Consider the following 26,772-nt stretch of genomic DNA (forward strand, 5'->3'; position numbering starts at 1 on the left):
ATTTCATTTTTTTTTTTTTTATTTAAAAAAATACAGGTCCAGTATATACGCGTTTAATAGCGATTCATATCGATTTCGCGGCCATTCCCTAGCGTCATGACCGGAAGTTCTACGATCGGCAGCGGCGAATGTGCATCTGTGGGTCGATTTAGGTGATCATGGGACTTGTAACATTTTTTTTTTTTTCAAGCGACTTTCGTCGTCTTTTTGCTGTACCTGTTTCGGTTTTGGATGCTGTATGCAGGCTATTCGATTAGCTATTCGAGTACTCTGAACACCTTTCCGATAATTTGCCTTTAAATATCGTAATACTTGAGACATTGTACTCGTTGACGTTCATTCGTGGCTTTGCTATTGAAAGTAATCTGTTACAAGAATCCGTACATACAGAATACTGGAGATATTCTATACTCGATATCGTGGAATTTATACGAAATTTTTATTACACAGTTTAGAAAATTGGTGTAATTATTGAAAGGATTTTTTTTTCATTTTTTTCCCCTTTTCACTTTTATTACTAAAGCCAATCTTATTTATGACACAATATCCAAGCAAAAGTGGTCACATCCTAAAACACAATTGTGACGATCCCTAAATTCCTCGACAGATTCCAAGTACTTCTCATTGCACTTTATCACATTTACGTAAAATGCAACATCAAACAGAACACGTGTCACGTTAAAATCTCTCTACAATGCAAACGCAGTCGAAATTGCCCGCGAGAAAAAAACCTGCAACTCCGTTCGACTTACAATATCGTTTTAATCAAAAATATGCATTGCCGTGAAACCTCGAGAACCACGCTCCTGACACGATAAATTGAAATTTATTATACAACATCTACCGGGCTCTGTGTTTATCTGTTCCTCGTCTACTTTTATCGTACATCGCCTGGATAAAAGATACGCACAGAGTATTCCGTTCAAATCAGACATTCTGTATACAACGCTGCCTACGAAACGTTCGATTTGTCTCCTAAGCGAAGCGAATCACGGGAGGTAGATGCACTTCTAGATCAACTAAAATTACTAAATCCCAAATAACACGAACACGTCTTCGTGGACGTTCCAAACGCTTCTACAGAGCTCTACAAACGTTCCAAACCCATCCACAGTAGCTGTGCATAAGGTTTCAAACATCTCTGAACGTCTTGTGCTACGAAACGAGACGTCTCAAAAGACGTCTCCGCGTATAAACACGTTCGACAAAAATTCGACGTGATTTCAAATGTTTGAACACGTACAGAATCCACGCATGAACGCATCCAGCGACTTTGGAACGTCCACGTTGCGTCTAACTCGGGACACGAGACATGCTGATGACGGATGGACGCAAAACGGACAACTGCGAGATGTCCTACGCTATCCGTTACCTCAGAGAAGATTCGATTTTTACAATAAGAATCCACTGATAAAAATAATTCTATTATTGTATTATATACAACAATGAGACAGCGTGAAGAGACACCTAATTAGTATTAGAATCGTACCAGCGTCTTTAAGGAAACGATCTCATCCTGTCTTTTATTACAGTAATAAAAAAAAAAAAAATTGAAAAAAAAGTAAGAAGAAAAACGAGGCTACTATCGAGTGAAACATTCATTCAGGCTCGTTTATTTGTACTTATACGTGTCTATTTCCCTCGGCTAATATCGTCATTTAGAAACATACCTCGCATTTCGTATTCACTCATCACGGGGACCACGGAAATTCATCATTCGCCTCTGCGTGCACGTTTGAAAGATACAATTGTACGCGTACCGCGTACGTGCGCTCACTTCTCCACATAGTGGATTTTCGTCGAAAAATGAACACTTCGTCATCAGGACAGAGCCGTACCTTCGTCGAGCAGCGGGATTACCGTGAGGGAAACGTAGGATGGGGGGTGGTTGCCACTGATCGATTCGCTGCACGGTCTACTAGATTACATGCAAATCAAGCCGACGCTATTTAAAACAATAGCGACAATTAGTACGTCCCTAATCGCCGTCCGGCTCTGGGAGCCCCTGGAAATCCCAGAAATTCTGTTTCAATTTTTACCAAATCTTTAGCGAGACGTTTAAAAAATTTGATAAACACCTTTTCTTTCCGGCGCAGAAGATATTCTTAGAATTCTAATAAAAATTCCACCCGTATATACATCTTTAATTAGAATTCTAAAAGGATATTTGTTAATTAGAAAATGGCGTTCTGTAATATATTCTAAGTACTTCGATCGATTTTAATTGTCTGCTCTCCATCCTCGACTTCTGTAACTTCAAACCAAGGACCAAGAAACTTCGCCAATCATTGTTTGCACTCGACTAGACGTGAGAATAAAAATTACACCGGGGCATTTGCTGTTTCTGTGCTCCAAGGACCGAAAAGCGATAACATTATCTTCTATTGTCGGTTATTTAAGTACCTAATCCAGAGCTAAGCCCGGTGGATCGCGAGGAAAAATGGCGACCGCTTAGCCCGCGGTTCGAATAAGAAAGGGATAAGTATCGTCGAGAACCATGGCGCCTCGTTCTCGCTCTGTATGTACACAATTTGCTCTGCTCAACGAGAGGTTCAGCGTGGTATAGTGGCATATTTTCTTTCTTTCTTTTTTTCTTTAGGAACAGTTTATGAAAGGTCGATTGCGAGAGGAAACCTAGAAATGGAAAGGAAGAGGAAGAAAGCGTAGAAGAAAGAAGAAGGAAATCGAAGAATTCGCGCGACACGGCGGAACAGAGCGATCCTTTCGATGGGAGGCGACGAAAAAGTATACAATAAATCTACATATACAGTGTACGTGTGTGTACGTGTGTCTCTGTGTCTGTGTACCATGTATGCATGCCTGTACGTGTGCGCGTGTCACTGAATACAATGATATTACATAGATGACACGTGGCTCTCTTATACGATACACAAGCAATTAACAGAATCGAAATTCCATAAGTGTACGCGTGTATGCGCGCGTGTATTACGTCTACGCGGATGATCCTTTTTTTTTTTTTTTTTAGGCAACGCACCGCCCACTCGCGCATACTTATAATCGCGCTAATAATAATTAATCGATTACGAAATTACGGGAATTACAGTGAGTCGGTGAATGATTGATTAAACAGCGATGATTAACACGCCGCTAAACGCTTCCCTAACCGATATGTGTTAGCCGAAGAAATGTCCCACGACGCCTGTACAAACACAGCGACGTGCGAGCATATCGTCATCGTTATCATCGTCGTTTCTATTATGCATAAAAATTAATTCGTGTCATATTCATGTATAATGTACATATACATGTCTATATATATACTATATATATATATATAAAACATTTGAAAAAATCACAGTTACTTAAAAACATCTTAGCATCTCGCTCAATTCTTCCCCCTCTCTTCTCTTATATCCCATTCATACGTCTCTCTCTATTCCACTCGCACATCCTTTGTATTTGTCTATTTTATTTCATCTATCTATCTTCTAGCTTTCGTCCGATCGATCGCTTGTCACTTACTTCTTTTTTGCTGAGCCTCCACCCTGGCCCGTACACGCGAGTACCATTTCAATCTCGTTGACAAGCAACGACGAACGATTTTGGGGGACAACGTTCGTGAATCGATTACTCTCGCGCGCACCTACATTTTTTTTTCTTTCTCTCCTTCCTTCGTATTTTTTTCTTTTTTTTCGTCCACGCGACAGAGACGACGTTTCGAGCAAACGAACGAACCCCTGATACGTCATCGAGGATCAAAGGATTGATCGTAGCTCGCGATTGAAAATTATTATCGTTCTTCTACTCGTTTCACCCATTGGCTTGTAACATATGAAATACTTATTCAGGGAACGTAGAGAAATAACTGATTATTCCTCGGTGTCACGCTTGAATAACATTTCAAATTATTAGAATACGGATTAGTTCGCTACTTACACCGTTTATGTTAACATTATATAGTGGATAATATCGTACTACACACCTAGAATAGTAAACAGCAAAATTCAACTGTATATTCGTAATTTATAGCTAAACGTTTAACAATGAACCTGAAAATAAAGCATGCGAAGTTCTCGGCTAAACGATTATAATAATCAATTGGAAATTGTCTGTGGAATATAATAATCAACAACAGTTTTTACGGCAAAAAGAAACCGAAATTTTCTAATAAAACTCGTACCATTTAAGATATGGAAAATCGATCGCTCGGAAGTAATCTCTTTATCCAAGCTATTTGAGAAAATTAAACGTTCTAGCCCATATGTTACAATCCAATAACTTGTTCAGTTAACTATGTTTAAATACTCCCTTTTAAATAGCAAAGCTTGTCATGAAAAAATGAATACGTTACATAAAAAATATAAAAAAATGTTTCTCAGATAATTCAATAAAAATATTCTCGATTAGTACCACTCTTCTATTTAAAAAAAAACTACCATTTCTCATCACGCGTCCGCTAGCGTGAAAACGTTCGACTCGAGTCTCAGAGATCGTGGCATCGTCTTCGAAACGAATCGATCGTCGAGTACTTGTTAATCGTCGATTAATAAACTACGAAGCCTACGATCGATTAACGAAAATATCTACCTGCACATCGAGTACTATCTATCTAAACGAATCGTACATCCTCACACGATAACTATCCTCTTTTTTTTTCTTTTTTTTTCTATCATTTTTCCCTTTAACAAATTCATCTAAGCGTACAGTTTCTTCTCGCGATTTCCACGTACTCCATAAAATCATCGCTGGCACGCGTATCGAAGATTTCATTGAGTCGATATCTCGAGCGACCTCCGCGTCTCATTTGAAAATCGAAAAGAGGGTGGACAGTTCGAGGGTGAATAGAACGGGAGGGGTGGAAACGAGAGGAATCTATCGTCTGGCCAGCAACAGCTTCGAGATTTGATGAAACGCTCGAGCGTTGAGCAAACGTCGCAGATGACTGCTGATATCGTGCGAAATAACGATTCGATATCGCGATATTGACGATTTTCGTGTCGCGTCACGATCCTCCGGTTTTCCCAGCATATTACTTTCGCTCTTGTAAATTGTACGAGTTCTCGACTTTCTCTCTCTCTCTCTTTCTCTTTCTCTCTAATTAAATCTCGAAGTGTCTTTTTAAATCATCGTAGCATTTTGACATGCGAACTAATTAAAATGATAGTACGAACAATTAAAAATGGAAGAAGTTTCATTATAAGGCAGTGACGAATCTTCGACGTTAACACTCTGTGTAACCCTATCGCATCCCCCTCTGGAATATATTTTTTCTTTAATATCAATATCACTTTTCTGAATTATCATTAAATAATTATGAATATGTATATATAGCAATTGTTTTCGTCGTGTTAGATATTTTCGATATTCAAAGAGCTAAAAGAAGAAGAAGAAGAAAACGGAAGTATTCAGAAAGATATTCTAAGTACTTGTCACAACTCACATACTATCCTTTGAGAAATTTGGAAATTGTTTTAAAAATTAACGAAGACTAAAGGGTAAAGAAAGAAAGAGTATCGAACGGCAAAGAGAATGAAACGTCTACGAACATTTGGACCTATTGAAAATCGTTAGACGACAGTGATGACTGTTTAAGTGGATACAGACGAACTTCGATTGTTTCTTATCTATAGAAGATAAAATCAGACAAGGTGAATCTATGACTGATCGCGAGGCGATCGAAATTCAGAATTTCCACGGAATTGTCCGCTGGACAAGGATCGTCGTTCGAACGAAGACAGAAAAAACGAGGTGGTCAATCCTTGGCAGTGTTGGCACGAAGCGTAAACGAAACTCGCGAGCGATGCTGAACGCGTGATCGTAAAAATATGAGCGAAGAAACGCGAGATCGTGTTTTATAAACCGCGATGCCTTATTCAAATGGTCACATTATACGCATGAACACTTTTGTACGCTGCTAAAAACAATTTGGCCGGTCGATCGATCAGACAGTTCGAACTCATCGATCGATACGTTTTCGAAACTCTAACGTGTCTTGTAATTTGAGCAATGAATTAGTAATCTCTGCTTAATTTCGCTTCGATCGTTGAGTATGCTTGGAAAAGTGTGATGTGTAATTTAGACGAACGATAAGAGGAAACCAGGCTGCGCGTGGCGATTAAATTATTTTAAACCATACGATGGACTAAATAAGACACGCGATAGACTATTAAGAGAAACAATCGTGTTACAGATGCGTCAGACATAATATCTGGTAAAAATAATTTTCCCGTTACGAACTCTTGTCTTCCGCGTTTGTATTTCACTGTCACGCGCTCAACTTCGACTTTTTTCCTAGATAACACACAGATTGTAAAACGCTGCGAAGAATCCCATTCGTTGATTGTTCTACTAGCGTGCGCGAAACGCAATTAATTTGGACAAGCGAAAAAACAGCCCTCCCTTAACGAAAGACGATCGACGGCTCGCATTGGAGGAGCAAAGTACGAATACTTTGTCGTCGATCCGATATGATCACAATGAAACCGTTAATACAAATATACACGTGTGAATCTATATACGTGTGTGTAACATGTACATACGCGCATACGAGGAAATTTAAGTAAACGAGCATCGCTAAGTCATCGGTGACGACACCCGTGTTATACGTGTACGTGTCTGTAATTATGTGTCAACATGTGTCAACGTGTGTCTCTGTGTTTAGCCATCGAAGATGATAGGTCGTATTTTTAGTACGAAATTATTTTTCTCGAGAGCTGACGTGTCATCTCTAGAGATTATGCCCTATCTAAATATTCCTTACGCGCTAAGTGTTCGGCTCGATAAAAAGCGGAGGATAAAAAATAAAGAGAAAGAAGAGAAACACGCCAGTGATGGCAGTAAACTTCATTCAGCGTCGATGTCACCGTTGGGCTTGTAAGGTCCGCGCGAACCAACGCGGACACGAGAGGTCTTACGTGGAAAAAGTACGCGTACGCGTATTTTTAGACCGACATCACAGGAGCGTTGAAAAAGCGGACGTTGGAGACGGACGTGGATCTTGGATCGCTCGACGCGCGCGTCACGATACCACAGCCTTGCGGTTACAACATCTGAACGTTGCGATATTACCATCGCGATGCTCGTTTTTTTAACGCCCGCGTGCCTCTGGCTTCGTGTTTTAGCGAGCGGAAAAAAGGGACAGATCTGCGGGAAAAAAATAAGGACGCGATGTCCCAATATCACAGTGGCCACATTGATCTGCGCGGACCTTTCAGTTTGGCGCAGACGAGCGAGCAGTCTCGCGCGTTTTCATTCCGTAACCGAGCCTTTCAGCGTTCCGTCGAATCGTACGAGGACACGCAGGCGACGCATCTCGCACGCAGCGCTTAAAAATAATAACCGCCATGTGCAGACTGTCTCGTTGATTCTGTCGCGCCATGTGACACTAACACGAATTCGCTGCGGCGACTACAGTGCGATAAAAAGTGAACCTAGGTGGCACTAGTTGGCTCCGTTTCTTATTAGACGCCCGTCACAGTGTATTTATGTTAGTATCACATGCAGCGACAGAATCACCGGGACAGCTCGCTAACTCGCTGCTAGCCCCCCTGCGCGATACGCTGGTTCTCGTGGCGTCTCTCCTCTGCACATCCTCGCGCGATTCAATATACCGCTGTAACGGTCGTGGGTAATGAGGAAAAAACGAGCGTGACACGTCTCGTCAGCAGCCAGGCTTAGTCAATTATTTGAACGCGGACGACGACAGCAGGCGCGGCTGAACTGAACATTAGAACATCGATCGAAAAGAGCTATCCCCATATTAATGCTAAGGTCAATTATGTACAAAAATTTGTTTTTATATATTACATGACGTGTTCGATCCGCCGTTAGAATTAATACTTCCGCAGACGGATACCCGGCAGTTAAAGGAATGGTGTCGAGCGGCGTGCACCTTCCCTTAGGAGAGAACGTTGACCTCGCGCGGCGAGCCACACACGTTTAGCACGCTGCTCGTCGAGTTAGGCGTGATCTGACTTCGGGCCTCGTTCTGCGCCTGTCGTATCGCCTCCTTGTACGGACCTCTCTTCTTCTTGTTGTACCGCGTCTGAAACGGCCGGGGAACCGGGTCAAGGATTACGCAAATAGCAAATTGGCGATTCTGGTACACTTATTCCTTCAAATTATTCTTATTACAAGAGGAGCGACTATCCTAGTGTACCAACGCGCATGATAATGCGTTTAATATTGAAACGACGCGACAAACATTTCCAACGGATAGATGTGTGTCGGATAGTTACCTTGAATGTTTCTAAAAATGGACTCAACTGGTCGCACGACATAAGAGAACTTGTCGAAGAACCATACCAGGCGACGTGAGCTTGCGGCCCGGATGATGTGCCGTCCTCTTTACACGAGACTGTGATGCTGAGGACCTGGAAGAACGAATCGTGCACACTTTTGGAGTAACAGCAAGTTTGAACAAGAACGAAGAGCAAAATTTCGATGCCTACTTTTCCTGGCCACCAGGGAAACCCGTGAATCTTCCCCCACACCACGTCACCAACGTCCATCCGTCTACCATTGGCGGTGAGACAATGCTCCACGGGTGTCGCGGCGAGGCGCATCATCAAAGGATGAGACTGTGGCGGGAAGTCCGGTGCAGTTTCGCCCGCGTCCACCTCGGGCTCTTGCTCGCTCAGCTCGTCGCTGCTGGCGCCAGGACTCTTGCACCCGGACGAGTTGCTCACGGGATAATCACATCTAGCATAAGCGTTCGTGTTCAATCTCTTGAGAGATATGGATAGCTTCTGCTTGAGGCACTGCTCCTTTATGGCTGTGTACGACTCGCTGCCCGGTAGGACGTTCCAGTTCTGTTGGTTCTCCGTGCTACCAGACTCCAGACAAGGCTGCTGCTGATGCTGCGCCTGCTGGCTCTTGTGCTTCCGGTCCTCCTTGTGCTTCTTTTTATGCTTCACTTTATGCTTGCGCCGGTGATACGACAACGTGTCGTACGTGGGATTGTACCTGGAGGAAAGAAACTTTGCTCGTTACAATGCACGACATTCATCGCGAAGTTCTCGCGTACATTCGATCAGCCAAACATCTTACCGTGGCGATCCATTGCAGGGAGATCTCGCTGGCGAAACTCCGCCTAGCATCTTCCTCCTAGCTTCCTTCTTGGCTTTCTTCAGCGCGCGTTTCGCAGCCTTAGCACTGGCGTCCTTCACGCCCTGTTTCTGCGGATCCACTTGCTCCTGTCCATCTTCCTCTCCGTCCTCGCGGTAATCGTACTCGTTATCAAAATTCCTGGGCAACTCCAACGGGTCCCTCTCCGTCTCCGTCTGAGCGTCCTCAGCCTCGTCGGTTTCCTGTTCGTACTCTGGGTCCTGAATTTTCGCGGGGATCTTGAGAACGGTGCCCTCGCCCTGCGCGCCAAACGAGATCTTGATCACAGGCGTGGTCCTCGCGGTTCTCGTCGGGTCCTCGAACACCGTCTCGTCCCACAGATCCTCCATGGAGCCCACTGATCGTTTCTTCCGCGGCACACGACCCGTCCTTGGCCTCATCGTCGAGTCAGCCGCCGCGAACGTTTTCTTCTCCTCTTCCTCTGGGATCTTCGCGCTCTCGACGGAGGAGCTGCTGAGCCTCCTGGGCGTGGCACAGTAAGCCATCGACGGGTTGCTGTCGCAGTCCGTCGACTCCATACGTTCCTCCGTCGGCTCCATCGCGTTCGCCGACGAGTCGCCCTCGTCAGCTCTATTGTTCCAATAGGACTGGCCTATTTTCACTTTCTCTGTAACGGAGAAACGAAATCCGTACGGTTTTACGTGAACGCTTCACTGAGCAGGGTGTACCCGAATTTCTGCCGCGCGTGAACAGTTAATTAATCGCAGGCTAGCGGCAAACAGTCCCTACGTGTCTCGCGTGCAATCTCGTTACTTGCAAATTGGCCTTACATAATCCTACTATCGAAGCCTAAGGTGGTTGCTTCAAGCACTTTCGTCGAGGGCGAGTTTCAACGAGATTAAGACCGCGTGTTATGAAACAGCGTGTACAAAAAAAAAAAGAAAGAATCAATAACTCGACGAAACCTTACCGTACCATTTGCTTTATATTTAAAGTGATCCTAAAGGAAGCGAGAAAAAGTTCGAGCCACGTCGAGTACGAACGTCGATTTTCAACAGAACAGCGCGTAATACACGTCCCAAATTTTTTTTAATATGTATCGTACAATGTTTTCGGTTACGAGCAGGGGCGAATGAGAAAATGGAAAAACGCTGACCGTTTCCTTGCATGGCATTGTTGATCTCGTTCGGTTGGAGTCTCGAGATTTTCGGGATGAGAGATGGTCCAAGCTTCGACGAGTCAGGGCTCAAAGCGGTGGACGACGAGGATTTCGCAGCCTGATGAGACGACACAGTGATGTTCTCAGGCTGGCACTCGGAGAACAGTATCCTCGAACTTTTTTGCGGCTGCTGACCGCAACGGCGATCACTTCTTCTCGTGGACCCGTGGCCCGTGACCTAATCGAATCGAAACGTCAAACGTTTTTATCGATGCGTGCAAAAACACCTGACGACTATGCCGTTTGTAATTTTACGCAGGTTGCCTCGCAGCTTAACGTTATTTACATCAACTTCCACGTGTCTCGCGCAGCGTGTCGATGCTACTGAGATAAAAATCGTTCACCTATCATTATCTGTCAGCATTGTTTCGCTAAAATTCGAGAACATTGGACAAGGGTCACGAATATATGAATCTCGACCTGAAACGCTGCAACGAAAGTTCCTTCTGACGACGAGCCAGCAAATAAAGCGTCTTTAAGTCCGACGCGAGCACCGCGCGAGGAAATGGCAGTATTAAATGTACCATTAGAACACTTTGCGCCAAAGCAGGAAGAAGTTGCGAGGCGAGTTGCCACGCCAGAATCAAACAACTCGCGCAATGTAAGTGCGCCTGGTAAGACGACGGCTTTAAGCCACTTTTCCTCCAGTTCGAAATCGTGTGACTTTCTTCCTCGCAGTCTCGCGTGTTCAGTCGCGCTCAAGTTTTGCTAAAACACAATTTGCCCTATCCTTCCGCGCGGACTCCCTACGTCTTCGAAACTTTCTTCGATCAACGTCAGACTCGACGATTCTTACCATTCGAGGCATTAACGCCAACGAACTCCGTTAAATATTAAACAGTAACGCGTCCTCACCATTGGCGATACCTCCTTCCCAAAAGTAACTAAAAGAAGAATCGAAGAGACAGGTGGTGTGTATAACCAAAAAACGGCTAATTAAATACAATCGAAGCCAAGAATGTTCGCACGTGGAGTAACCGAAACGAGAAAGGTTCAATTATTTTAAACGAGCCGCACGCTCTACCGGATTATTAAATTACATTCGCTATGAGCTCCAAAAAATTTTAATTAAAATTTAGGAACCGCCTAGAGCCGAGCCAGCCCCCGTCCCTTCGTTTCCCCAAATTAGAAGAATATTACCTGCTGTTGCTGCGCCTGCTGCTGCTGCTGCTGCTGTTGCTGCTGCTCCTGCTGCACCTCGTCGTGCTTCCGTTTCCTGCTGACGTCCACGTTCTCGCTGTTCTCGTTGCAGATCGATCTACACTTGCTGCAGAGCACCTGGCGCGGCCTGAGCCTGACCGTTGGCCGTGCATTCTTGTACCTGGCTGGCGGATTGATGTTCCTACGGAGATCGACTTTCGCCGCGGCCAGCGTGCTCTTCCTCTCCTGGAAGTAGCTGAAACGGGCGGCGATCGTGGCCAATTTGTCGCCATCGGGGTCTGGCACCGGCTCCGGGGGTTGCACGCCGCACGGGAGACCTCTGAAAATCCATCAGCGTCGCAAAATTTCATTCATGGACAATTGATAGACAGAAGAGGGGGTAATTGCTAGTCTAACCCAGCTGCGTCGCATGAACCTTGCAACCCATTAGAAAGTGTTAGAAATATTAAATTTCCGGTGAAATTCTATCGTTTTGTTCAAACAATGTCACTCTTAGCGTAACTTTTCTTCTCAGAATTGTAAACAGGCGAAATTTTTTAGAATAAGATTATGGAAATTAATATATGTACGTATTTAGACGTTATTTTGGAGTCAACGGTTTTAATATTGATTAGAATATTTCTTAGAAGGTATTTAAATGTTCGTTATTGTATTATTTTAAAAGATTCTAGAGAAGCTTCTCGAAGTGAGACGTTCCATCGAAGGTGCTTTACTCCATTTAATATCAAGGTGCTCTCCTCTATTTCCAGGATTTCACCTTCTTCCTTACCTCATTCCTGGGACCTTTTATCAGCAGGATTTAGTATGAGTGGAAGAAGAGGGATCGATTGGGTGAGTCGGCGGACTGGGAATTCGAACGTTACGTTCCTGGATATCTGGGTCATTGACAAGCTGTTTCTTTCCGAGTTTAATAGCTTAAAGTACGTATCGAGCTGCCCACGTTCAACTGACAAACGACCAGTATAAACGAAACATCTATCTACAAATCGTTATATCAAAATTAAATGTGATACACCACAATCTATCCACGTAACAATTCTTAAAAAAAAAAAAAAAACAAGAACCACGAATCCAACACAGAATCATTTTGAGCCTGAAATCACCATAGTGTTCCATACGCGCGTTTAATGAAATGTAAAAGGGAAATGATATCGATCCCAGTAGATCGAGTCGTGGTAAGATAATGAAGACCTTTCGTAATGAAAGTACTATCATCATAATAGCCTTCCGGGGCTACATCACTAAGCGTACACATCCGTTCAAAAGTATTATGGTACCCGCACATTCTACACGAATCACTCTCTCTCTCTCTCTGTTACATTTACGTCAATCGTTGTTATTTAAACGTTTCATACCGCTTCATCAATATCACTGCAGCGTCGAATTAAAATAATTACAGTGTATTTATTATGTACATCGTGCCAACATCGTCTTCTCCGCGACAGCGTTCTGAGCACGCAAATTCGCTTATTGACCAAGAAGATAAATGCCTTTTCTCCCTCTCCCTCTCTGTTTGCCTTTCATTACTCTAAGCTGCTTCTGCAAACACGAGAATTTGCAGGAACAAACCGACTGTTTATTGCAATTGTGCAGGCGTCCGAATACTTTCCAGCGGGAGTGTATAAAACCGACACTCGAGCACAGTGAAGTCATTGTGCCTGGATTGCGATTTCGCGACCGTAGCCTCGACGTGGAGGAGCCGTTTGAAAATAAATAAATAAGTAAGAGGAAGACGAAAAAAGAAAAAAGAAATAACGAATTTTAGCAGACGCGAGGGCAGCGGCGAAATCTTCTAGATTTTTCAAGAAAATTAGGAGAGGACCCGGATAAATAAACCGAGACCGTAGAAAATGTTTGCATTTTGAGAGACTGCGGTGTTTTCTTTGTTTCGGCTCCTCGGTCTATTGTGTCCGGATTACGATTTCGTGACTGAAACTGATGGGAGCTCTGGAAAAAATTAGTCGGCACGAAACGCAGCAGATTTTTGCTACCTTTATCCGGCCCACCTTTCAATTTCCTGTCGAAATAGTGGTAGGAAGACGCAACGTTTCGCCTCTGTACCGGAGAACGAGGGAAATTAATTGCGTAACGTGCTCTCGTGTTTTGCTGCCTTTAGTTTTGGTCGACGAAATAAAGTATCGAACAGTGTGTATTAAACATCAGGGATTTAACGGGGATTAAAAGCCAGCAGATGTTTCATAATCCCTCGCGAGTAGAAAGGTGTTCATAATTTAAGGTAACTGGCTTCACCTGTTAAAGTTATCAATTCTTTAAATCGTGACGTCAACCGATGCGGGTAATCGACGTTGGTTGCAATCTGATTCGCCGTCGAAGAATTTCCCAATCGCGATTAGAGAATAAACTATTGCGATAAAATAAAAAAAAAAAAAAGAACGCGACTGTAAAATATAAATCGTGCACAGTGTATCTAAAATACAATCTTTTCAGAAGCGCATTGGTATATCAAAATATGACTTGAATATGATAAGGATGACCTCGATTCTTATGCTACCTTTACTACATTTATTATCTTCTATCGACTAGCCTCGAGCAAGCTAGCTGCCACAAATATGGAACGCGAAATAAAAACACTTGACAAAAAAAAAGGAAACCTTTCATCGTCACACGACGTATTCTATTCGAAAACTTGAGAGACTTTCACTGACGAACGTCGCGTAGCCAGCGTGGCCTGAATGAGGGTCTAACCCGTGTCCCAACATTTTGCAAGCATCGCGTCTCGCATTATCACGCTTCGAATGGCACTAACAGAAAACTTCAACACGGACAAACACGAAAATCGAAATGGCGCGAACTCCTCGAGAATCCCACCCCGTTGAGGATCAGCTCGCGTCAAGAACGAACCGGTGGAGGTCGAAAGAGGGCCCCACCACCGGTCGCAATTCTCCAAGACGAGTTTTCCAGGATCGCAACAGGCAAAAGAGCGGGGCTGAACGGGTCGAAAGAGCAAAAACGGGCCGGCTGACCGCGGTCCAGCGGTTTCATAACGTCGAAAACCATCTGGTCGAAAGATTATTGGGCAACGTAGTTGGCCACGAGCGTGGCCAGCCAGCCAGGCATCGCCTAGGCAGCCCACGGCCTGTTCCGTGCACGGGAATAACAACCAGCAGCCAGCAAGCAACGTGCCGTGGTATTGATTCGAGAGGGGCGTACAATGAGCGACAGCCCCGACGGTGTATCCATTAATATTTTCCGGCTTTTCGATACGGGGATATCGTCGAAAATTCGCGAGCGAATGAGAATTCTAGATGAAAGGCGGCCCGTCGACTGGCCAGCCTGATGAAAACAGGTAGACGAGGAGGACGAGGGGGATGGAATCTTTCCAGGTTGTACTACAGAAAGTGCACTTCTTCGTCTTCCTCCTCTTTTTTCTTCTTCTTCTTTTTTTTTTCGTTTTCCTTTTGGTGTTTTCTTGACGTTTCTCTTCTCTCTCTCTTCTCTGCTTTTGAGATGATATGTGTAACCGCGGTTCGGCTCTTTCGGGGGTTGGTCGTGTGTGCTATCTCCGTGATTATTTTCGCGAGCATCGGTTCACAATTCTCTGGTCTCCTTCGTGGTTTACAATGGAGGAAAACGGTTCGAAGAGGATGGAAGCAAGCTGTGTTTTAATCTTCACGAAGATTAAGAACGTCGATCGAAATGACGCCACGAGGGTGTGCAAGAGGAAGAATATATAAAACATTTGTCAGTTTTACGATCGCATCAGTATATACAAATTTAAAACAATTATTTCGTGTAACTGAGAACCTCCTCCAAAATGAAGTCTCATTCGCAAACTGCTTTCGTCGGTTTCGAAGGGAGGAAAATCATCTCCGCCAGCACTGTCCCCGATTCGAAGGTCCCGCGTGCTTTTTAAAAGGCGGTCCCGTCGTTTCGTAGGGATTTTTTTCAATGAAGCGAGAGCGAGCGGGCTCCAGGCCATTCGTTTATTGTTTATCCGCACGCGTGGCGTCTTATGACGTCCCCGTTTCCCAGGGCACCTACGTTACGCGGTGCCGTGAGCAATTAAGGTAGCTGCAATTAGAGACACGCTACGAGAAATGAGTAATGAGTTTCAGCCGGCGGATGACACGGGTACGCATCGCGAGAGGCCAGGGGAATCCGCGAGCGTGCCAGCTGGGATCGCAGGGAATTCGAGAAATCGTAGAAATTTTCCAGGGTCCCGACTTCGCACGGGAGATATCCTCTCCTGCGAGATTAACACGGGAAAAATTCCGTAAGACCTCGGCGAAGGTATGTCGCGTCTCCAGAACCGCGATACGAATCTCACCGACTTAACGTGTTCGTGTTAATACCAAGTGTCAGTGTGCGACGTGAGTCCAAGAAAAGGGGTTGCTTTGCGCCCACCATTGTATAAGGGCATCAGGACGCAGGCTGGACGTTAATCGGTATAAATGTTTGAGAAAGGACCGTCGATATTGTTGTGACAAATTAATTTTCAGTCATGGAACTCTGATTCGAGTTTTTTACACTGAAACCGTGTGCGTGGATATCCGTTCGCGAAAGTTAAGAATGCTGCTCGTCCTTATTGGGTCATTAAATGGAAGCTGCTCGCGTGCAACTTTGTCGAGCTTCCCGATAATCTCGACACTGCGCGTCGTAAAACCGACTATTTATTTTTCCTTAAAATAATGAATCGTAATGAGTTAACCGGTTTGAACGATACACCTGGTGACGCGCGTTCCACGCTTTTACTCGTGTATAAATCGGCGCGGGGCTTCGCAACCGAGCGGTTACATAAAACCGTGGGGTGATGTGCAACAATTTAAACGTGTAGAAACGTTGAAATGAAAGTATCGAACGATCCTTCAATGGAACTTGCAATAACAATTAACGCATCCCACTGCTGGCCTAAAAAACGTTCCTTCGAGCATCTCGATAAAAATACACACGGTACAACATGAATTACTTAATTTACTCAGTGTAATATACGAATCATTGATGAGAAACACTCTGTGAAAGGAAATGTTATTGTACGATTTATTTTCTCGCGCACATTCACTATTTCTGGACTTATGTTGTTAATTAACTTGCACTCTGTATATAGGAGAACCACTAGAGACGAGAAAAATACGTGTCAAAGTTTTATTAACGCTTAAAATTGGATCGAAGGGAATATAGATTGAATTTTCTCGAAATATTCCACATCAAATCAGATTTCGTTGAAAATTTAACCGTGACAGACATAATTCGTCGGTCGAGGAAGATCGAGGTGACTAAAATCGAATAAAAGATTCAGGGAGACTCGAGGACCAACTAAGCTCCCTTCAACTTCTATTTCCATGGTGTCAAATCTCAGACTTAATCGACGTTGATACAATTTACAACAGAGAGGAAGGAGGAATCAATGAAAATTACTATCGTCCTATCGAATTTATACTTCATTCGTTAGTCGGCATAAAATTTCGAATTTTCACAGCGAGCAGACAAGTTCCAATCTAAAAGGCGGATCCTGGGGCCAAAGTAAATCCAATCACGTTCATATTCCCAGCATCGCGTATTAAATTCGGAGTTCAATCTGGGCCAGACAAATTTCAATCGAACGAAATTAAGAATCCAACAATCCGATTTTATTCTCCTCGATATTCCACATGAAATCTCGAACTGTGAACTAAGACAGACAAAAGAAGAGGAGTCTTGAGAGGAAATCGAACCAGCTCGAAAACTCTCTTACATCCACCCGAAAGTTAACTCGATCTGGACTCGAATTGCCCTATTCTTTCGAACGTTTCGAGCGAAATTTCGACTCGAACGCGGACAGGTTTCGACAGCGCGGACTCGAAGGGGAATAAAGGGGAATAAAAATGGTACGTTGAACCCTGCGAACGCGTCCGCACGGGGTTGCTATAACAGATTTCAGTTTAACGATCCATGGCGACGCTTACGTGGCCATCCACTTCGTACACTGTCTGGAATACCTCTCCGCTGGCCGTTCTGCCTGGCAATTGGTGTCGTTCTCACAAACATCAACGATACTCTCTTTGTTCTCCGCCTGGACACTGGTCGTACATGCCTCTCGGATGTATAGCGCGCGGTAGGCCATCCTGCGTTCGCCTATCGCCTCGCGAACGTGGAAATATAGAATGCAGCCGCTTGGAGAACACGATTCTAGGAACGACGCATCGACCACGAGGTATTTTCTTCGAGGAAAACGTTCCAAGTACGTGGAACAATGGCTGGATCTTATAGATGACGACGATACCATTGATACCAGGTGGACACGGTGACTTAACGTCTTGGAGAACGCGGTGGCCATGATCTATAATGGCACCACGCGCATCGCGCGTCGATGCATAAATGTATTCCCTTCGTAATTGTAGTCTGATTACTGTAATTTGCTCCCAGCAACATTTTTCGGTATTTCTAGTACACTGTGTTTTTATTTAATAAAAACTGTCCTCCGTGACGCAATTTCTAAGTAATTGACGGATATATCGAAGCATTTAGAGCGATCCATCACTCTGTCAGCCAACTCTTCCCCCTTCTCGCCTGGGATCAATTTTAATGTATGCTTTAAAATACCGAAGGGTCTAAAAAAAGCTTGGTAACTGAATTCCCGCGTCATCGTAAATTGTTTTGCTTCTCTCGTGACAAAATTAGTGTCTTTACCATTCGTTTACGACCAATATCAACTCCTCGAGAATCTCACAGGAAAGTTAGATTTATTTAGTTATTCGTGTACAGGGATCGAAAGTTCACTTGGATTTTATGTTTCTTTTTTTCTTTTCTTTTTTTAAGCGGTTAACCATATCGCACGCGCGACGACGGCTACACGAGAATTAGTAAACGCTTTCAGAGGCCTTCGGAGGGAATTTTTCCACGGCGTCCAATTAATTTTCTCCTTTTTAATTCTGACGCGAGCTGTCGCGCAGAATGGGCCTTTAGAAGTATGACGCAAGCCCCGACACTTTCTCTCTTTATTACCCACATTGTGAATATTGCCTACGTGTCCCGTGCAATCGCGTAGCCGCGACTCAGAGCTCGAACAGATGAATTTGAATTAATTTTAACAGTTCGCACGGTGCGCCTCGAGTGTCTCGAAATACAATACGTTTCGAGGAAACTGACAAATAGCTCAGAGTGTCACCGAACTGCGGAGCGTCTCACGATCGAATAATCCTCAAACGTCACCCACGAAACGGCTCGTAAATAATTATGCAACTCATTTCGCGACCAGCGACTCGTTGTCGAAAAATAAACACAGCGGACACAACTGTCCGTGGATTTTGATAAATAACACGTAAAAACGAATACGCAACCACGGTCGTCGACATCCACCCCATCCCTCGTTTCCACCCCCTCCTGAAACAATTCTAAACCGCCGCTACACTTAATCAACGACACGATTCGAGTTTCTCCTCCTTCTTCTTCTTCTTCCTCCTTCTCCCTTTTCCTCACTTTAAAACTTCTTCGACGGTGACCCCGCCGTCCAACGATTATCGGCGAGTGAAAAAACACAGCCGGTAATACGAAGTTGCGACAACTTTTCCACGAACGGGACTCGACGATTCAACTCGTCCCTACCCGTCGAAGGAAAGTTTCAACAATGGAGCCAAACTATCGCGATAAAGATACACCGTCCCGTACGTTTTCTTGATGGTTTATCGTTGCTCGCCGTGCAAGTTCAACGAAATGGCATGAATTACCGCGGCAATAAGCCTTCGCCTCTGCGCGCGAGAGGGGAAAAAAGGAGACGAACGGGGCCGAAAGGGGGAGAAAAGGAAAGGAAACGTGTTAATAACAGCAGGCTGGAGTGCGTACAGATATGAACGAAGGTATTGTATGGTAAGTACCGTACAGATTGTGTACGCGATGATAATGAAGTCCTTGTGACCCAAAAGGGACGGGTAATTTTTGCGCGCGACTTGTAATTGTGTTACTCGGTTGTTGGGCTGGCACGATTTAAAAACCGTCGGAATATCATTGTCCTACTTCTCGATTATCGAATTTTTGAACTAGCTTGGAAATTTGTTGATTATATTTGACTCTAGATACGATCGGATTTGTCGAGGATACAAAACTGTTCGAGAGTTTGCTAATGAAAGGGAAATTATCAACAGCAGCCAATACATATTTTGTTTGCAAATTTTTCGTGCGTTAAAAAATGTTGAACACTTGGTAATAATCGTGAAATACCGTAGAATATTTGTACTCGATAAATTACTGTAAAATATTTTATACTTCGTGTACCGTTCCAAATATTTGCGAGCTGAAACGGTATTAGCGATAAAAAGTGCGATGGATTTGCGAATTGCAAAATATGTGAACAGAAATGTTTATGGAAACATTACAAACGATCGTGTGTTCCTTCGTTTTGCAAGTACAACGCGTGTGTAGAAATGTCTGATTGTTTCCCACGGTTGGGAATTCCTTTTTTTTCCCTACCGCGGTAACATTTTAAACTTGTTTCGCACCGCACGTTATTGTGTTATTCACACCTTACGTGTACATGTAACACAATCATCTACGAGTATACTACGGCTCAAAGGACTGGGATCGACTGCAACTTTCCTTGCATATTCCATGCACACATGCTACGTGCACAATCGAGAATAATTTTATCTATTTCTCTTTACATTTTCAAATACACGTATTCTTCGATATCTTAATAACGCGCATATCTCTTTTCCTCAAAGAGACTTCCACTTTTCCAAGAGAATATAAAAAAAATCGCTGTCGTCGTTAAAAATGATTCTTATCAAAGTTGGAGAGAAGTTTCTGAACGAAAACAAGTTTAAAATATCCTCGATGTCGTTCGCGTTATAACATTTCCAGAATCCCAGCATTCGTTCGATGTTTGAAATATTTCAAAGTGTAGAAAAAAAGTTTTGGCATCGTGAATTATTTCAGGTTTGTTAGAGGCTCCCGATGCTTTTAAAGGACACCGTGTAGACGTATCGACCCCGCCTTAGGCGTTATAAAATGTTCCAAAGCCTTGACCACATACGTCTCCAACCCATACGGTTGCCACGCGAGATTTATTTCATCCATTTGCTACGTCGCCCATTGACAACTGGCAACGAAACCGCAAGCTCGCTTCGAGCCGCTTTGCGCACCATAAAAATTCATAGGTTCGTTAATTTGCGGGACGACAGCTCGCCTGGCGACGAATATCGTTTCTACTGAAAGTGTCCCCTTTTTTCTCCCAAAAATATTAAAATCCACTAAGCCACGAGCTCAGCGTTCGCAGAGTTCACAGAGAAGTTCAAAAATTCTAGAAAACTCGGGAGAATCTCTCAAATAAAATTCGAGAAATTTGATAAATCATGATCGAAATGTAAAAAATGATAATTAAATTTCAGAATAATTGTAGAGCCTCGAGAATAACAGGGAGAGTTTGAAAAGTTCCAGTGAGAATAAGGAAGAATCGAAAGGTCTTGCTTGAACTTTGAATATTCTAATCGAAATATGAATAAAGTATTTTAATACCGGGTCGATTACATTTACGTTAACGCCAAAACGCTCGCTGGTCGGGGCGTAATTTGAATTACAGATAAAAGCAGCTGCAGCGATTTTATTATTACATCCATGAATAATAAATTACCACGATGCGAAGTGAACTTGGCATTGGGCACAAATTGCTTAATTAATACGCAGTAGCAACATCGGCGCTCGTTACATGTAAAATCTAGCAGAACAGTTATATCATCCGAAGTACAGTTTATATTTAACTTCTAATCTATGGGTCAGACAAATCAGACAAATCTGGCAGAAAGATTACCGGGATTAGGCCAAGCTTCTAATAGCATTTAAAAACCGACTGCGCTCTTCGATAAATGGCCAATTAATTTCTAACAGAAATCATTTATTTGTAATCATAATCTTCGTTACGATAATTAATTGCTCATTGATTCGCACACAGTAAATACTCCCACCACAAATCGAACCTAACTGTCTCTGTATCACATTTAAACCATAATAAACCATATTCGATCACTACCAGTACAACAAACTATAGTAAAAATATTCTTACGACTGAACACGATGCTCCAAGTACCAATTAACAGATGAAAACCATTGCTAATAAACCTGGATCGCGACAGAAAACGAATGATTCCATGGAAAGTAGTGAAAGCAAAAATTCGAGCTCGCCTTCTCGTTGAAGTGTGACGAGAACCAGTGGCGTGGACAACGATGGGGTAGTACAAAGGAACAGTATTTATAGGATCCAAATTGAATCAGGCCACCGTCGAATCGGAGCTGTTTAAATATAATACCACCACGCGGAATCGGCCGCGATCTTTTTAACGGTCGTTCCGTTCGATCGCGGTCAATTTCGCCCTCTCTTTCGTTTTCCGTTCGATTCCAGCCGGATACTGGACAGGGAAATTATTTCCAGCCGCTCGAGCCGCCTCCCCGATCTAACCACTTCCGGCGGGGATTTAAAATAAAAGGAAGAGAGCGCCCCTTTCGGGCACTACGTGGAGAACACCGTGTTCCCGTTGCAGCCATTCGGGGTTGCGCGCGATGTATTTCGAGAGCGAGTGTTAAAGGCTCTGGACAAATGTTAAAATAGATATCTGCCTTTCGGGATCAGGGTGAGTTATGGCAGGGCTTGGGAACTCCTGGAGTCGCGCGAGACCCCCTGCTTATCCTCGCACAGTGGTCGCTTTTTTCGAGCGGCTGTTGAAATCGTCACAAGGATCGATCTAACTTGAAATTTGGCTAGGTAGAATCATGAAAAGTTGAATTCTGTTTAAATAGCAATTATGGAGTTTAGATATACTGTCTTCCTCTGTTTACCCCTACTTATCGTCGCATATTGGTGTTCCTTTTGTCGAGCGGCTGTTGAAATCGTTGGAAGGATCGATCTAACTTGAAATTTGTCTAAATAGAATCATGGAAAGTTGAATTCTGTTTAGATAACGATTATGGAGTTTGGATATACTGTCTTTCTGTGGCAAGTGGCTAGGATGGACGTTTTCCATGAAGATTCGCGAGAGAAGTCATTAGGACGGCCATCAATCAAGCACCAAAATGGCGGTACCGGTAGACGAGCCGTGATACCGCCTTACGACAGTGCGGAACCATCCCTCCGTAACTTTTCGCGGAACGCAGACGCGAATCGGGGTTAAAAGACAGTTAAAAGTTTCTGATTAATTTGTTACTGTACTTTGATTTTGTAAAACTGGAGACAATCGTTTTGTTTGAGCAGTGAGGATAAATTTTCTTCGATTCTTCGATACGCTTTTCTGTAATTCTTGTGTGTTCAATAATTTTAATCAAGCAGCGTGTATACGCTTACGTTTCAAGGAATATAATGGAATTTTAATTAAAACGAGACGAAGGAATCCGGCTTGGAATCTCGTTCGCTTAACAAAGTATAAAACAGATTCCACTTGAAGGAATATTAAGTAGTTGCCACTTTAAAAAGTAGTTATTCCACTTAAAAAGCTAACCATTCGCCGTCGAAAAAGAACAAAGTAGCTACCACTTAAAAAACCGGCTATTCCGCTTAAAGGGGCGCAAATGAAGTATCGTCCGCTTAAAGAAAAGCATGAATCAACTCGGCAACGGTTCAAAACAAATTTAAAAAGGGACAAGAAAAACAGGCGATCTTTTATTTCTCGAAACTCTTTCCGTCCCAGCGCGTTTATTTCCTAACGGCTGGAATTTTTCGCTAATCGAGTAAAATAAGCGCGGTACAGTGTCAGTTCGCGTAGAAAAATCAAACAGACGAGAGTGAGTTTATTTTCTGGACTGTGCTTGATGGTCTTGCAGAGGATAACGCGCACGGCGCGCACGTTCTTCATATTCAAATGAGACGCGAAGTTGTGCACCGGTTCAGAAACGAAATTGGATAGAGTCCACGTTTGTTCCTCTGGATGTAACTTATGGCTAGCAGAGGTCGGAAAACTTGCGTATTCCACGCGAACCACTCTCAAGTTCAAGTGAATCTCGAAGTTCGCTTCCCACGGCTGCTAAACGCTACAATGTGCCCATTGAAATTAATTCGCCTCGACTCGATTCCCTCGAACCTATGCTAGGATCGTTATTTAATAAGCCTGTCCCACTTAGTCCATCCGAACAGTACACACCGCATTCCCAGAAGAAAATACAGTTAAACCACTTTCCTGGCCATTCTCGGCTGTATTAATAACGTTGCTGCGTTTCGACAGTCGTTCGTTCTAAATATATCCACATTATTCAGTGTCGCGAATAAAACGTCACACTTTGTTCAGTCTCGTTGCGAAAACTCATCGATTAAACATCTCAGGTATGAATAATCAGGGAGAGAAGGAACAGCGGCTCGATTAAATCGAATTTACAGAATTTTAATTACGATTTTGAAACATGGTGAAAATAATTTATATAGCTGGCATATTAAAACGACTAAACGACTATAATAAATAACTACTTGCGAATTTTTATCGTCTTACGTAACCAACTCGTGCCAGTCACAAGCTAAAACGGCGCAAATAGTCTTGCGGACGTTGGTTCTCCTATCTGCTAACGAAAAAGCAATTTCATTCATACGTTCGTTCGTTTCATCTCTTAAAGAAGAACGAGATGAACGCCTCGAGTGAACTTTGCAGAAATACGTTGTTCCTCCTCGAAGAGGCAAATAGTTAACAATGAGACTAATAGAACAACCAAGCTTGTTCGCGTTTCATTCGTAGGAGAATGTAAATTGAACGAAACCCCTCTAACGAAGGCAACAATGGTATCGCGAAATTTCATCGGGATCGGAGGAACGGCCGCGGAAGAACGGATTACGATTGGCCGGCACGAAAAGGCTCTATTAAGCTCGAGGAGCCGAAGACAAAGTGAAAGAACCCGTGTGCCGTGTACCCGGCTCGTTATAATGTAATTAAGCGCCGTTTCACTTTCACTTTTGCAAGTTCGAGCACTCCTATGGCAACTTTGTGAACTTGATAGCATAAAAGGCGCACAAGCGCCGGCTAATTAACAGCCCCGATGCGACCGTGCTCTTTCCACTAATTCGCTCCCCGTTGCGATCGGAATTCTCTGTTACATCAATTAGAGGACCCGTTGACCCGCTTTTTCGTGGTCAGACCCCGCGTAAATGGGACTTGCCTCTGGATTTTTCATTCACGATACGATTCAAGGGTAAACATGGAACGATTGCGTTCTAACGATGGAAGCTGGATTCCTCGATCGCGTGGCCATTTTGGTTCCTCGACGAGGAAGAAGTGAAACGTGAACTCTGCTTACGATTTTATCAAACGAGCGGAATTCTCGAAACGGGTGACTGTGATACTTGATCGCAATAATGTAGAGAGAACCAACTTTTAAGGGTACTTGTGTTTGTAAAATTGACAGACAAGTTCACGAAGAAATTCATGTTAAACCGAGGAAAGTTCTTCAGTGAACGTGACGTTCGTTTGAGAAACGTCTCGATGCATTGAATGTTTAATAAGTTAAATTAAAATCGACGCGCAAGATTGAATCTATCGAGAAGTTTAAAAAGCGTAGAAACTTGGCAGGAAATATTTGAACGAAGTTCTCGGAGGAATGTAGGAGAAACTGAGAAGCGTAGTGCCATAAACAGGCGAACGATGGGACAACCGTGGCGCGTATAAATTCCCGCGTGCATATTTTCCACCGAAAACGGGAATTATCATGAAAATTTATAACCATCGACTGTGACCCGTTCATTCTTCGCGCGTTCAAACCGCGCACACGCGTGTCAGATACGAATCTAAATTGTCCGCTGCACCTCAATTAATATAAATCCAACACCTTTCACTGCGTCTTCTAATTACACATTACAATTTATCCAATTTGTAGAAATTAATCGCGCGGGATACCAAGTACCGGTTAGAATTAACAGCGGCCGTGGTAAATGTTTAATACACGATTAGAACGACGGCTACGTACGAGCCAGCGAAGGGAAAGGACGTGCGGCGTGTGATTAATGCGCGCGCGTTTAGAATTCAAATAAATCATCCATCCGCGCCGTCATTTTCGCGAATTAACATTTTCTTCGACGTCCACGAGACCCGTGACATTTAATCCAACCGCTGCGATTCGAAAGTAAAAATTGGGATCGCCAAAAATTTTCGCAGCGATCTCGCAACGGATTGACAGTGATCGGCAAAAATTTTCGCAGCCGTCTCACAAAGGGTCGACAGTGTTTCGCTTCGACCGCGATATTACAGTTTCAAACGATACGAAACGAGCATCGAAAATGCAAACGGTTCTAAACAGAAAAGCGCTGACGTCGCATTAATGCTTCGAGGCTGGCATTATGTTAATGCTCGCAAATCCTGTTTCATTTCCAACATCGAGCACAATACTTCAAACGTAACGTACGAACGTACAAAAAAAGACTTGGAAGAAATAATAAAAAAAAGGAGGAAGATGTACTTATAATTAGATTAAATAGATTTTATTGAAGTTACGCTAAGATTCCACGTCGTTCGAATTCCTTACTGTAAAACAATTGGTGATTCTCAATTCTGAATTTTCAATTTTAAAAACCATTTCATTATTTGAATTTGTTAAAAAATTTGTCTAATACACCTCGAGTATGTCGAGTACTTCACGTACAATTAACAGTACGTTGTTATTAGATAATGGTGATAATCTATTTATAAGAACGTGAATTTGCAAAAGTATGCATAATACATACAACATGCAAAAATATACAAAGTGCCTATCAAACTCCACATTAAAATGCTTCTAGAACGGAGCAAATGGTATCTCTCTGACGTTTATAAAAAACCCAATTCCCTGGTAAAAATCTTGCGAATCGGATTGGTCGAACGATAACGCCCAAATCCTGAAAAAAAGTATTTCACCATCTTCCCCGCCATTTCCACCCCCAAAGTCTGATGTTTCACTAGAAATCCTTATTTTTACCGGGACACGTAGCTGGTTAATGAAAAGTCACGCGCGATTCTGACACGGTATTTGCACGAAGAGAACAAAAAAGAAAAAAAAAAGAAAAAGAAAATCGTCGAGCGTAAGAGCCACGGAGATGATTTCGGGTCTCTAACCCTCGAGCGCACCCCCGCGACACATATCGATCGACACAGTGAATTTACGAGCGGCTCGTATCTGGCAACGACTCGATGCGGGTGTTAAATGTTAATGGTGATAGTCTGACGCGGTTTGGTGAACAACCACGATTTTATTTCGATCGTTGCCGATACAAGGGCGATTCTGGAGGACGTTATCGAGACCCTCGATGACTCCTCGAAGCCTCCACAATTTTACAGCGTCACCCCTGAGGCGATCGAACTCTCAGACGATTATTAATGCTCCTAAGATACTGTACGAGGTATGGAAAAATTGTTTAACAATCGTGTCGACAGTGAAAAATCATATTTGGATACGCATCGTTATGGTAAAATGGAAATTCATTATCTGAGATTCGTGCA

At 43.4% G+C, this 26,772-nt stretch overlaps 1 protein-coding gene across 3 annotated transcripts in view; it reads right to left on the minus strand.

Moving 5' to 3' along the window:
• LOC143428444 (uncharacterized) overlaps positions 1-26,772 on the minus strand; it is a 35,053-nt gene that overhangs the window by 921 nt on the left and 7,360 nt on the right. Inside the window, exons 2-7 of one of the 3 annotated variants that reach the window (XR_013102424.1) lie at positions 11,387-11,726; positions 10,184-10,424; positions 9,010-9,694; positions 8,412-8,925; positions 8,199-8,333; positions 7,768-8,005 (exon numbers count right to left, since the gene is read on the minus strand). Coding sequence is in view for 2 of the 3 variants with exons in the window: in XM_076903313.1 (XP_076759428.1) it covers positions 7,859-8,005; positions 8,199-8,333; positions 8,412-8,925; positions 9,010-9,694; positions 10,184-10,424; positions 11,387-11,726 (2,062 nt within the window). In the remaining variant the exon portion in view is untranslated. Of the gene's footprint in view, positions 1-7,736; positions 8,006-8,198; positions 8,334-8,411; positions 8,926-9,009; positions 9,695-10,183; positions 10,425-11,386; positions 11,727-26,772 lie in introns of those variants that run through there. The other 2 variants (XM_076903314.1, XM_076903313.1) reach the window with 2 other exon arrangements.

This window comes from Xylocopa sonorina, chromosome 10 (assembly GCF_050948175.1).
Source record: "Xylocopa sonorina isolate GNS202 chromosome 10, iyXylSono1_principal, whole genome shotgun sequence".
Taxonomy (NCBI): Eukaryota; Metazoa; Arthropoda; class Insecta; order Hymenoptera; family Apidae; genus Xylocopa; species Xylocopa sonorina.